The sequence below is a fragment of the Bubalus bubalis genome, chromosome X, assembly GCF_019923935.1.
Source record: "Bubalus bubalis isolate 160015118507 breed Murrah chromosome X, NDDB_SH_1, whole genome shotgun sequence".
Lineage (NCBI taxonomy): Eukaryota > Metazoa > Chordata > Mammalia > Artiodactyla > Bovidae > Bubalus > Bubalus bubalis.
The window spans coordinates 5,071,049-5,083,797 of NC_059181.1; the positions used below are offsets into that span (position 1 = coordinate 5,071,049).

The 12,749-nt window shown below is 46.4% G+C and overlaps 1 protein-coding gene across 10 annotated transcripts in view; it reads right to left on the reverse strand.

Moving 5' to 3' along the window:
* Positions 1 to 3,855: 3,855 nt before the first annotated feature.
* Positions 3,856 to 12,749, reverse strand: part of PNPLA4 (patatin like phospholipase domain containing 4) — a 43,401-nt gene continuing 34,507 nt past the window's right edge. For 6 of the 10 annotated variants that reach the window (XM_025276645.3, XM_025276644.3, XM_044937203.2 and 3 more), the window contains 2 exons: positions 6,341 to 6,493; positions 3,856 to 4,079 (listed from right to left, as the gene is read on the reverse strand). In XM_025276645.3, the coding sequence (XP_025132430.3) occupies positions 3,930 to 4,079; positions 6,341 to 6,493 (303 nt within the window). In that variant the 3' untranslated portion in view covers positions 3,856 to 3,929. Of the gene's footprint in view, positions 4,119 to 6,340; positions 6,494 to 12,749 lie in introns of all 10 variants that reach the window. The other 4 variants (XM_025276651.3, XM_045164459.1, XM_025276654.3 and 1 more) reach the window with 2 other exon arrangements.

Consider the following 12,749-nt stretch of genomic DNA (forward strand, 5'->3'; position numbering starts at 1 on the left):
AAATTTTTGCAACAGTGCAGACATAGCTTAGGCAAGAAAAACACTAAATCCTGAATTTCCCTAATAATCAGTGCTTCAACTGTAAATGTAGTGCCCGAGAACCAAAAACATTTCTATGATTAATATTTACACATATAAGTAATTATGTGTATCTGTTTTAATCAGGAGAAAAAAGCAGCATAACTGAAACCTTTTCATACTGTTCACGGGGTCCTTGCAGCAAGAATACTGGAGTCGGTTGCCATTTCTTCCTCCAACGGACCACATTATATTGGAAGTCTTCACCATGACCCATCTGTCGAGTGTGGCCCTGCATGTCATGACTTGTAAAGAATCCGCCTGCAATGCAGAAGATGCGGGTTCGATCCCTGGGTCGGGAAGATCCCCTGGAGGAGGAAATGGCAACCCACTCCAGTATGCTTGCCTGAAGAATCCCATGGACAGAGGAGCCGGGTGGGCTATAGTCCACAGAGTCGCAGTGAGTCAAACACAACCGAGCGACTAAGCACTCATGCGTGCAGGGCAGGGGTCATAGCCTCACTGAGTTACACAAGTCCCTTTTGCGACAAAAAGGCTCCATTGTAACTGCCCAGGTCTGTTTAAAATCCTAATTCAACACCCAGAGCCTCATGGTTCTTTCTTTCCCAGCTTCACGTATGCACACACGATGCCCAGTATTAGGAAACCAGAATGTAAGAGTTTTTTTTTTTTTTTAATATATGGCTTGCTCCTTCAGCACATTATTTAACTTTTAATCTCTTTTAATTGTCTGTGGAAGCAATAGGTTACCATAGTTACAAAGTAAAGAGTGTTACGGCAACAAAGAAATGACTGATGAAATTTTTCATGACAGATTCAAAGATAGTAGGAAATGGCCCCAGTGGGCAACTGGGAGCTTATCGAGCTGCCGGTCACAGATAACGACCGTGCCAACATACCAGGATCTGGGTCAGAAAGTCTCTGCAGGTTTTCCAAATGCCTCTCCTAGGGGCGCTTTGAAGGGCTGATGTGAGGAAGCCGGCTACACTGGCGTGCGCATCCGTTTCTGTTAGCACAGCACCCAAGGACACGCTGTAAGCGTCGCACGCCGCGCGGCTGTGATGGGTTCAGGTGAGGGGCTGTCGTGACACGCCTGGAGAAGCCTGGGGCTGCAGCTGAAAGTGCTGCATGATGTCCCTGCACCTGCCACAGGGGCTGCAGCTGAGAGTGCTGCATGATGTCCCTGCACCTGCCACAGGGGCTGCAGCTGACAGTGCTGCATGATGTCCCTGCACCTGCCACAGGGGCTGCAGCTGAGAGTGCTGCATGATGTCCCTGCACCTGCCACAGGGGCTGCAGCTGAAAGTGCTGCATGATGTCCCTGCACCTGCCACAGGGGCTGCAGCTGAGAGTGCTGCATGATGTCCCTGCACCTGCCACAGGGGCTGCAGCTGAAAGTGCTGCATGATGTCCCTGCACCTGCCACAGGGGCTGCAGCTGACAGTGCTGCATGATGTCCCTGCACCTGCCACAGGGGCTGCAGCTGACAGTGCTGCATGATGTCCCTGCACCTGCCACAGGGGCTTCCCCTGCAGCTCAGTCCATAAAGCACCTGCCTGCAGTGCAGGAGACCCGGGTTCAATCCCCGGGTTGAGAAGATCCCCTGGAGAAGGAAATGGCAACCCACTCCAGTATGCTCGCCTGGAGAATCCCATGAACAGAGGAGCCTGGCGGGCTGCAGTCCACGGGGTTGCAAAGAGTCGGGCACGCCTGATTCCTTACCTCCCATATGTAAGAAAGCTGATGCTCCACGGACCTTTCAAGCATCTTACACGATCCTCCCACTAACAAGGTCAAAGGCGTGCCACGTGGGGACGATACACTTTTTACAAGTCTAACATGCTGACCTTTCCTCTGTTGATGAGATGGACACAGAAGATGTTGTACATACATACAATGGGATATCCTTCAGCCATGAAAAAAATGAAATAATGCTTCTGGCGGCATGAGTGGACCTGGTGAACGTCACCGTGAGTGAACTAACTCAGAGGAGGAGAAATACTGTATTGACATCCCTTAGGTGTGGCATCTAAAAAGAAATGCTACAAATGAAATTACTTACAAAACAGAGATTCATAGACTTAGAGGATGAACTTACAGTTGCCCAGGCAGGGGGACGGGAGGTGAATGATACAGGGGGAGGGGTAGTTAGATAGTCTGGGATGGACATGGACACACTGCTGTATTTAACATGGAGAACCAGCAAGGACCTGCTGGACAGCACAGGGAACTCTGCTCAATACTCTTCTTGCTGGGAGCCAGCATGAGGAACTCCGCCTGTGGCAAAGGTCATGAGGAAGGAAGCTTGGCATACGCAAAGGCGGGATCGAGCCTCAGGAGTCCCCCTGGAAATTCTCTAGCATCTACCCCCAAAACCACAGTCTGCCTACTTTACTGCTTTGTGCTCTCCCCTACACCTCTGACTTTACGGGGGGCTGTCCCCCACCACCTCTCTCTGGAAAAGGGTTAACTTACAGCTCCAGTTGATCGAGTTCCTGGGCGTGACAAGAGTGTTTTAACCTACAAACTCCTCTCAAGGTTATTCCAGCCACATGTGATTGTTCACAGCCTCCCAACCGTGAGAGGCATGAGATGTTCTAAACTGTCTAAATACAGATTCCTTTGAGCAGTTAAAAGATTGATTAGAAATTGTATTGGTGAAGGGTTTTTCATTTGTTGGGCCAATGTTTGCTGCTAAGTTTCCATATCCCTTACCTCCTGTGTCCCTGGCAGTGTATTGATTAATATAATTGGTGTATAGGAATGTAAGTAGTAGCTTTAATGTTTGTAACCTTGGACCCTTGAGTTAATTCTTTTTCTTGTTATAGCCCACCACACCTTTGTCCTATAGGAATGCAACTTTATCTAATGCTTTCGGAGGGTGGTGCCTGACTTTAGAATGATCACCTTTAGAGAAAAATAAGTTTTCTGAAGAAAGAGTCACAAAATGTTAACAGGCCTCCTGGCCAGAAGGTGTTGTAAATCACCTAAACTTTTGCATACGATAAGCTTGCAGGAAGAAAGCCTGGCTTACTGCTGACTCTACCCCTCCCCCCATTATCCTCTATGCACAACTTAAGGTAAAAAACTACTTTGGAAAATAAAGTGCGGGCCTTGTTCACCGAAACTTGGTCTCTTCACATCGTTCTTTCTCTCACCTTCTGGCTGAACTGGGGCGTTGAGGCTCGTCAAGCCTACTAATTTTGCCTGGGCTTCTAAGATCTGACTGGGGAGGCCTTAGTGTCTCCTCTCCTTCGGGAGAACGGGAGGACGCCTGCGGCCTATGTAGGTGACGTAAATTCCTTATTTTGGAATTTTATTAGCTTTCCACGTAAAGCAAGTTATTCAGCCTCTTTGCTCCACTGAATTTTCTCACTGAGCTATCCTTATTTAACCACTCTTTATATCTTTAATTCTATCGTATCCTGATCGCCGAATCTGTCTCCCCTTCGAATTCCCTGGATCCACCGGGGCTGGACCCCAGCACTCTCTAATAACCTTATGGTTCCCAGGGGGAAGGGTGGGGGAAGGGATAGTCAGGGAGTTTGGGACAGACATGGACACACTGCTGTGTTTAACGTGGAGAACCAGCAAGGACCTGCTGGACAGCATAGGGTACTCTGCTCAGTGTCATGTGGCAGCCTGGATGGGAGGGGAGTTTGGGGGAGAATGGATACATGCGTATGTATGGCTGAGTCCCTTTGTTGTCCACCTGAAACCATCATAACGTTGTAAATTGGCTATACCTCAAAACAAAATAAAGTTTTTAAAAACTGCAAGCATTACAAAAACTCATAATAAAATTGATAGCGATGATAAGCTTTTATAAAAGGATTTAATTAAAAACTTCCCTGAAGAACTGTGTTCTCCGTTAACAAGTTGTAAGCGTCCTACTCAAACCAATTTTCTTTAAGTAAAAACCTGCTGGCGTCGTCGAAGCCCCGGCGATAGAGCGACTCCATTGTCCTCCTGCTTGGCGGGAAGAGGGCCCGCTTGAGTCTCACCAAGTTTGCCATGGACAGCTGGGACAGAAAGACACACTGTAGGATACGACAGGGCTGGTCAATCAACATTTACATCTGTAAGCAAACCCTGCTTGTTATACATGCTATTAGCAATACAAAAAAAATAATAATAATAAGTAGGAAGAAAATCATCTTAAAATGTGAACTGCAGGGCTTTCCAGTCAGTATAAACAAAATAATCTTAAAATCTCAACTGTGGGCTTTGCTGATGGCTCAGTGGTAAAGAATCTGCCTGCCAGTGCGGTGGATACAGGTTGGATCCCTGGTCCCAAAAGAGCCCACACGTCTCAGGGCAACGAAGCCTGTGCACCACGATTACTAAACCTGTGCTTGAGAGCCTGGGAGCTGCAGCTGCTGAGTTCACGTGCTATCACTACTGAAGCCCGTGTGCCCTGGCGCCCGTCCTCTGCAACCAGAGAAGCCACTGCAATGAGAAGCCTGCTCTCTGCAACTCGAGAAAAGCCTGCATGGCAACTAAGCCCCAGCATACTCCCCTCGCCGCAAAAAAAACAAAAGAAAACAAAACACAGAACTCTACACGAAGACTGCAAGAGGGTTTCTCAGCCTGGGTACCACTGACGTTTAGGGCCAGATGCTTCTCTGTCGGGGCGTCTGTCCTGTGCACTGTAGGATGCTGAGCAACATCCCTGAGCTCTATCCCTTGATGCCAGTACACATTCCCAACTTAGCCAGTGTCTCCTGCATATAATGGGCTTCCCTGGTGGCTCCAAAGGTAAAGAATCTTCCTGCCAATGCGGGAGCCACGGCCCGATCCCTGGGTGGGGAAGATGCCCTGGAGGAGGGCATAGCAACTCACTCCAGCATTCTTGCTTGGAGAACTCCGTGGACAAAGGCTCAGTCCATCACGTCTGAGTTAGACACCACTGAGCAAACAATGCTTTCACTTTCAGGGGCTACAGTCCATGGGGTTGCAAAGAGTCAGACATAACTTAGCACGCACACACCTGTATATAGTATCACTCCCTGTTGAGAACTAATTTTTGACTAGATTGAGGGAATCAATATTTTTGCCATTTCCTTCTTCACCTACCTCCCTGACCAGGGATCCAATCCATATCCCCTGCTTTAGAAGTCTTAACCACTTGACTACCAAGGAAGTCCCATCAGGCAGCTGTAAATGAGATCATCTGATTGTTTTAAAAGGTGGCAATGATTAAATATGTAAAAACATTAGTGGAAAACTTAGGGACCTACCAGGAAGGAAATGGCAACCCACTCCAGAATTCTTGCTGGAGAATCTCATGGACAGCAGAGCCTGGCCGGCTACAGTCCATGGGGTCGCAAGAGTTGGACATGACTTAGTGACTAAACTGCCATCACCACCACCACCACCACCAGGGAGGTAGCATCCCACATTCCGTGTGGCCAAAAAACCAGAATATAAACAACAGGAGCAATATTACAACAAACTCAATAAAGATTCTTTAAAAAAACAAAAATGGTCCACATTAAAAAAAAAAATCTTAAAAAAATAAAATTGCACTTCCCTGGCAGTCCAGTGGTTCAGACTGCCTTCCAATGCAGGGGACACATGTTTCAATCTCTATGGGGGGAACTAAGGGTCCCACGTGCCACAGGGCAACTAAGCCCAAGCACCCCAACTACTGAGCCCAAGCACCTCAACTACTGAGCCCAAGCACCTCAACTACCGAGCCTGAGCACCTCAACTACTGAGCCCGAGCACCTCAACTACTGAGCCCAAGCACCTCAACTACCGACCCCGAGCACCTCAACTACTGAGCCCGAGTGCCACAACCACAGAGTCCATGCACTCTGGAATTCTGGTCTCCAGCCACAACTACAGAGCCTGTGAGCTCTGGAGACCTCTCACTGAAACAAGGAGCCTGCCCACCACAACTAAGATCTAATGCAGACAACCAGTAAGTCAGTCTTTTTTTTTAAAAAAATAAAATTGCACTGAAAACTTGCCAAGTATGCTGACCTGAAAAATAAGTGACGAAACAGGAAATGTCCCACAGAGACAGTTCAAAAATAGTAAAAAAAAAAAAAAAAAAAAAAAAGATTGTACATTCACAGTCTCTAGGTACCCAGGTCCATATGCACGACATACGTTGTGACTCATTTAAAATATGGCAAAATCCACTACAATTATTGTAAAGTAATTAGCTTCCGATTAAAATAAGTAAATTTTAAAAAATATGCATGCAAATCTGTACATACGATGGAGTTGCCAAGTGTGGGAAGCGTGTGGAGTTTCAGGGGGTCTGTGACGGTCGGGGAACATCAGGACTCACCAGTGCTTCCTGGTTGGTGACGCTACCGTAGAAATGCAGCCGCCCTTCATCCTGTGGGGAGATGTCGAGTCGCCCACTGAACGGGGAGATGGTCACCGTGCGGCCGACAGGCAGGACTGGCAGGCTGTTGGTGAAGCTTCCGTCCACCCACCTCTGTGGAGAGAACGGCCCCAGTCAGCACGTGGAGACCGCATCCCTCTCACATGAAGACAGTGAGCCTGGACTTCCCCAAGACGACACCATCCTTCTGAGAATCCGAGCCTTGGGGATGAACACCCTCGAGTTACTATCGATGAGGACCAGCCTGACTGGATTTGTTCTGGAAGCGAAGCAAATCTTTGTATGCATGTCATTTAGCCACAGGTTTCCACGGTGGCTCCATGGTAAAGAACCTGCCTGCGATGTGTTTGATCCCTGGGTGGGGAAGATCCACTGGAGGAGGGCATGGCCACCCACTCCAGGATTCTTGCCTGGAGAATACCATGGACAGAGGGGCCTTCTGTGCTACAATTTATGGAGTCACAAAGAGTCGGACATGACTGCGCACAGAACATTCACACACAGCCTTTATGCATATAGTAACAAGTTTGGGTTTATAGTAAGAAACTATAGTAAGAAACCCATGGGTTTCCCTGGTGGCTCAGCTGGTAAAGAATCTGCCTGACAGTGCAGGAGACCTGGGTTCGATTCCTGGGTTGGGAAGAACCCCTGGAGAAGGGAATGACAACCCACTCCAGTATTCTTGCCTGGAGAATCCCATGGACAGAGCAGCCCAGTAGGTTCTCAGTGCATGGGATCACAAGGGTCAGACACGACTTAGTGACTAAACCAAACCAAGAAGTTTGGACGGAATCAGGAAATCTCTCCAGTTGTTTCAAAGCTTTAAGTAGATTACTTAAGACCTTATTATTATTATTTTTTTTAACTGATGATGGCACATGCATAAGAAGCCACATGTAACGAGCTTGGGATTTATCATCTAATCAGGATGCAAAGCCAAGTTGACTCTGACACTGAGCAGATCATCCCCCATAAAAGGTGGCTCCATTTTTAACTTCAGAACTGCAAATCGGCATTGTCTGTAGCCAAGTGAAAAGTAAATAAATAAAGGACCACCAGAAACGCTTTCATCTCCAAAGTGACTCCTGAGTACATAGGGCTTCAAGCATTGAAGAATTAGGGGTAGGGTGGGTGGAACGGTGGGAGAGGGCTATGAAGTGTTCAACAGGAGCACTGTTCAGAAGAGAGTCTGTGCTTTCAGACCTCGGCCCAAAGGAAAGAGAGGGAGAGACACAACAGCAGGACCGAGGACCATCCACAGGCTTCTGCACACCTGGACGCTGGGGGCAGGCGGAAGAAGCACAAAGACGGAATTCCTCATGGCGTTTCGAGAGAAAAAGACTTTCAATCTGCCCTTGAGCCCCAGAATCAGCTCTAACAATAAACACACAGACACACAAAACCGAAGTTCAAACGCTACAGGCTACATCCAGATTGGAAATATCCTGCCGTGGATGTGGGAATACAAAGCTAGAAATTGTGGAGAACACCTTGTCACTCACCCAGAGTCAGACATCCTGGAGTGTGAAGTCAAGTGGGCCTTACGAAGCATCACTATGAACAAAGCTAGTGGAGGTGACGAAATTTCAGCTATTTCAAACCCTACAAGATGATGCTGTTCAAGTGCTGCACTCAATATGTCAGCCAATTTGAGTTGGAAAACTCAGCAGTGGCCACAGGACCAGAAAAGGGCCGGCCTCCTCCCAACTCCCAAGAAGGGTAGTACTCAAGTATGTGCTAACCACTGCACAGTTGCATGCATCTCCCATACTAGTAGGATCATGCTTAAAATCTTGCATGCTAGGCTTCAGCGTTATGCCAACCAAGAACTTCCAGATGTACAAGCTGCATTTAGAAAAGGCAGAGGAACCGCAAATCAAATTGCCAACATTCACTGGATCGTGGAGAAAGCAAGAGAATTCTGGAAAATATCTACTTCTGCTTCCTGCTTCACTGATGTATACTAAAGCCTTTGACTAAAGCCTTTCCAAAAACTGTGGGAAATTCTTAAAGACATGGCAATTCCAGACCACCTTACCTGTCTCTGGAGAAACCTGTATGCCGGTCAAGAGGCAACAGTTAGACTCAGATGCAGCAACTGACTGGTTCAAAATTGGTAAAGGACTAAAATGAGGTTGTAAACTGTCACCTTGCTTATTTAACCAATATGCAGAGTGTATCACATGAAATGCCAGGCTGGATGAATCCCAAGCTGGAATCAAGATTGTCAGAAGAAATATAAACGACCTCCGACAAGCAGATGATAACCTCTCTAATGGCAGAAAGTGAAGAAGAACCAAAGAGCCTCTTGATGAAAGTGAAAGAGGAGAGTGAAAAAGCTGACATGAAACTCAACATTCAAAAAACTAGGATCATGGCATCCAGTCCCGTCACTTCATGGCAAAGAGATGGGGAAAAAGTGAAAGCCGTGACAGATTTTATTTTCTTGAGCAGCAAAATCACTGCTGAAGCTGAAGCTTCAATACTTTGGCCACCTGATGCAAAGAACTGACTCATTGGAAAAGACCCTGATGCTGGGAAAGATTGAGGGCAGGAGGAGAAGGGGACGACAGAGGATGAGATGGTTGGATGGCATCACCAATTCAATGGACATGAGTTTCAGTAAACTCTGGGAGTTGGTGATAGACAGGGAGGCCTGGTGTGCTGCAGTCCATGGGGGTCACAAAGACTCGGACACAACATCCACTGAACAACAACAGCAACCTCACAAAAAAATCTATTTTGGAGAAAAAAAAGCAAGGAGGTGAGGACTGAGAAACAGGTAAGCATAAAGCATCCTCAACTGAGTTAAGGACCTTCATTCACCGTCATTCACTTCATGTCTTTTTCTCTTTTAAAATGTTTTTCTTACCTGTTTTGATTTCTAGAGCAGGTGACTAAATGATAGGTATTGTTTACAAAGGCCTTGGCCAGCAACCACCTCCCCTCAGAGGAAATAAAAGTAAGTAAACAAACAGTGAAAATGTGTTGAAAACCTCTGGTTGAGGGAACTGCATGTTGGTGGAGGAAAAAACATAAGTGGATTGGATTAAAATGAACCTGACCTGGGTGATCTGCTTACCGTCATTATTTTTTAAAAGAACAAAACACATTATATAATTATGTATTATACACACACATTTATACATGCTTGTGTACGTATAAATATGGATACACACACACATAAGACTATACAAATACTGTCTAAAAAAGACAGGTTTGTATTAAGAAGGCCCCCACATTGTAAAGGAACTACTGTATTTGAGCAGACTCCAGCAGACAGTGGAGGGCAGAGGAACCTGGCATGCTGCAGTTCATGGGGTTGCAAAGAGCTGGACATGACTGAGCGAATGATCAACAACTTCAATAAAAATTAAATAATTTTTAAAAAAAGGTCTCAGATATCTGGTTCTGTGCGTTACTGTCCTGGAGTTTTTTTTGGTTTTGTTTTTTTCCTTCTCTTCCCTCATTGCTTTGGATGTAGACACCAAATTCTGGAATAGATAATACCTAGAAAAAGAGAAAGAACACTTTCCAAAATTACCTTCCATACCGTCAGTAGAATATCTCACCAGTGATGCAAAAATTCAGAGGTTTCATCAAGGGAAATAAAAAATATGCACCAAATGCCATATAACTTTAACTGACAGCTCCCTTGTTTTATTCAACTGAAGGAAAAGAAGGGCAATGTGGCTCGTTAATGTGCAAAGTGTTCTAATTTACCATGGGGCTAATGACTGCCGCTTAAGGGAATTGAAAGCGTTTTTTCCAAATTCTGTTCACTCTTGTTAGCTTATTCTGATTGCATAAATGAGTCAGGGAAACAAACAGCTTATCAAGGGGCTTGATTAAATTTTCAGCGTTGCTCGCTACTCTAACCATAACCCCAGCAGCTCAGATGTTGTAAATACAGTCCATCTTTCTCCTGATTCATGCTCTCATGAACTGTATAACTCCCAACAACCACACACACACACACACACACACACAGCCCACCCCACCCTCAGGCATGCTAATGTGAGCAAAATTTCTGGAAACAACAATAACATTACTAAATCCAAATACCTTATATCTCATGTGCTATAGATAGATTGATGCTTTTGAACTGTGGTGTTGGAGAAGACTCTTGAGAGTCCCTTGGACTGCAAGGAGATCCAAGCAGTCCATCCTAAAGGAAATCAGTCCCGAATATTCATTGGAAAGACTGAGGCTGAAGCTGAAACCAATACTTTGGCCACCTGATGCGAAGAGCTGGCTCTTTTGAAAAGACCCTGATGCTAGGAAAGATTGAAGGTGAGAGGAGAAGGGGACGACAGAGGATGAGATGGTTGGATGGCATCACTGACTCAATGGACATGAGTTTGGGTAAACTCCTGGAGTTGGTGATGGACAGGGAGGCCTGGCGTGCTGCAGTCCATCGGGTCACAAAGAATCGGAGATGACTGAGCGATGGAACTGAACTGAACTGACTGATGGATAAATTAAAACTGCATTCCCTATGCTTCTGGCCATGACTTCTCTGGCTGTTTGCAACATATTCCTCAAAATCATTCCCACTTTGTGGGAAGCATTGCATAAGCTGCCGTGACACTGGGGATTCCAAAATCTTGCTGATGGCTCTTCCCAGGAGAGTTTTGCCCTGAGTTTCTTAGTTTCAGATTATAGCACCTTCATTCATCAAAGGAAAGGGTAGGCCAAATAAGTTAAAAAGAAAATTGTTCCAGAAGAAAAATGTGCTTCAAAAACCAAACATGTGGGACTTCCCTGGTGGTCCAGTGGCCAAGACTCTCCACTCCCAATGAAAGAGTCCCAGGTTAGATCTCTGATCAGGGAACTAGATCCCATATGCCCCAACTCAAAAAAAAAAAAAAAAAAAAATTCCATGTGCCACAATACAGGCCCAATGCAGGCAAACAAACTAATATTTTTTTTAATTCTTATAAATTAAAAAACATTTATAAACATGTATAGAGAGAAAGAGACAGAAGTCGCTCAGTGGTGTCTGACTCTTTGCGACCTCATGGACTATAGCCAGCCAGGCTCCTCCATCCATGGGCTTCTCCAGGCCAGAATACTGGAGTGGGTTGCCATTTCCTTCTCCAGGAGATCTTCGTGACTCAGGGACTGAACCCAGGTCTCCTGCACTGCAGGCAGATGCTTTACCGTCTGAGCCACCAGGGAATCCACTAGGGAATATTTAAATGTGTATAAATATTAATAAATATTAAAAAAAAAAATCTGGCCCCTACAAGTTGCTGCCACTTGTCCTAACATCCTTTACCCGCATCCCTGCATTCTGGCCCCTACAGTTGATTGTCTTTTCTCCTAACGCCCTTTACCTGCATCTCTGACCATATTCTAACGTGCTCCATGGTAAGGTGAACTGTCTGAGTCCAGAGAGTAGAAAAGAAACAGCGGTTCTTCAGTAGAGAAGACGAGCTTGTGCCCAGATGTGGGGTGGGGGTCTACTGTGGCTGTCCTTGGTGGATTACAGTGCTGGAGACCAGAGCTGAGGCGATGATTCCACAGGATAGGGACACCCATCACAGCAAACCCAGAGGGGTGGTCGTCTGCCAGCACACGTCAAGCCGTGTCTCACAGGTGACGCCTTCTGGGTTCACACCAGGCTCATGACCTCCAGCAGCTCATGTCATATAATTGAAGGTGAAGACGGTCAGCTCAAGGCTGTCCCCAGTACCAAAAGCACTCACTTCTTCCTGCACCAAGTCCTTTCAGAACACGCCGTGCACGCCTGGATGTATGTTCCACACTGCGAGAAGCTCATGCTAGAACTTCGAGGCAGGGCTGGACTTGCTCTGCAAACAGTTTTGCCAGAAAGAGGAAGACAAATATCATACGATAGCATTTCTATGTGGAACATAAAAGCTGACACAAATGAACTATCGACAAAGCAGAAACAGGGCCAGAGACTCTGACTATGGTCAGAGCACAGGGTCAGAGCACAGACCGTGGTGTCAAGGGCGAGGGGCAGAGGGAGGGAGTGGGGAAGGAACGGACTACAAGCTTGGGGTTAGCACATGCCAACTGTTACATGAAGGATGGATAAACAAAAGGTCCTGCTGTATAGCACATGGAACTGCGTCCAGTCTCCTGGGATAAACCATAATGGGAAAGAAGGTCTATATGTGTATAGCTGAGTCCTTGTGTTGTACAGCAGAAATTGACACAACACTGTAAATCCACTATTCAGTTAAGTTCAGTCGCTCAACGTGTCTGACTCTTTGCAACCCCACGGACTGCAGCACGCCAGGCTTCCCTGTCCATCATCCGGAGCTTGCTCAAACTCATGTCCATTGAGCCGGTGATGCCATCCAACCATCTTATCCTC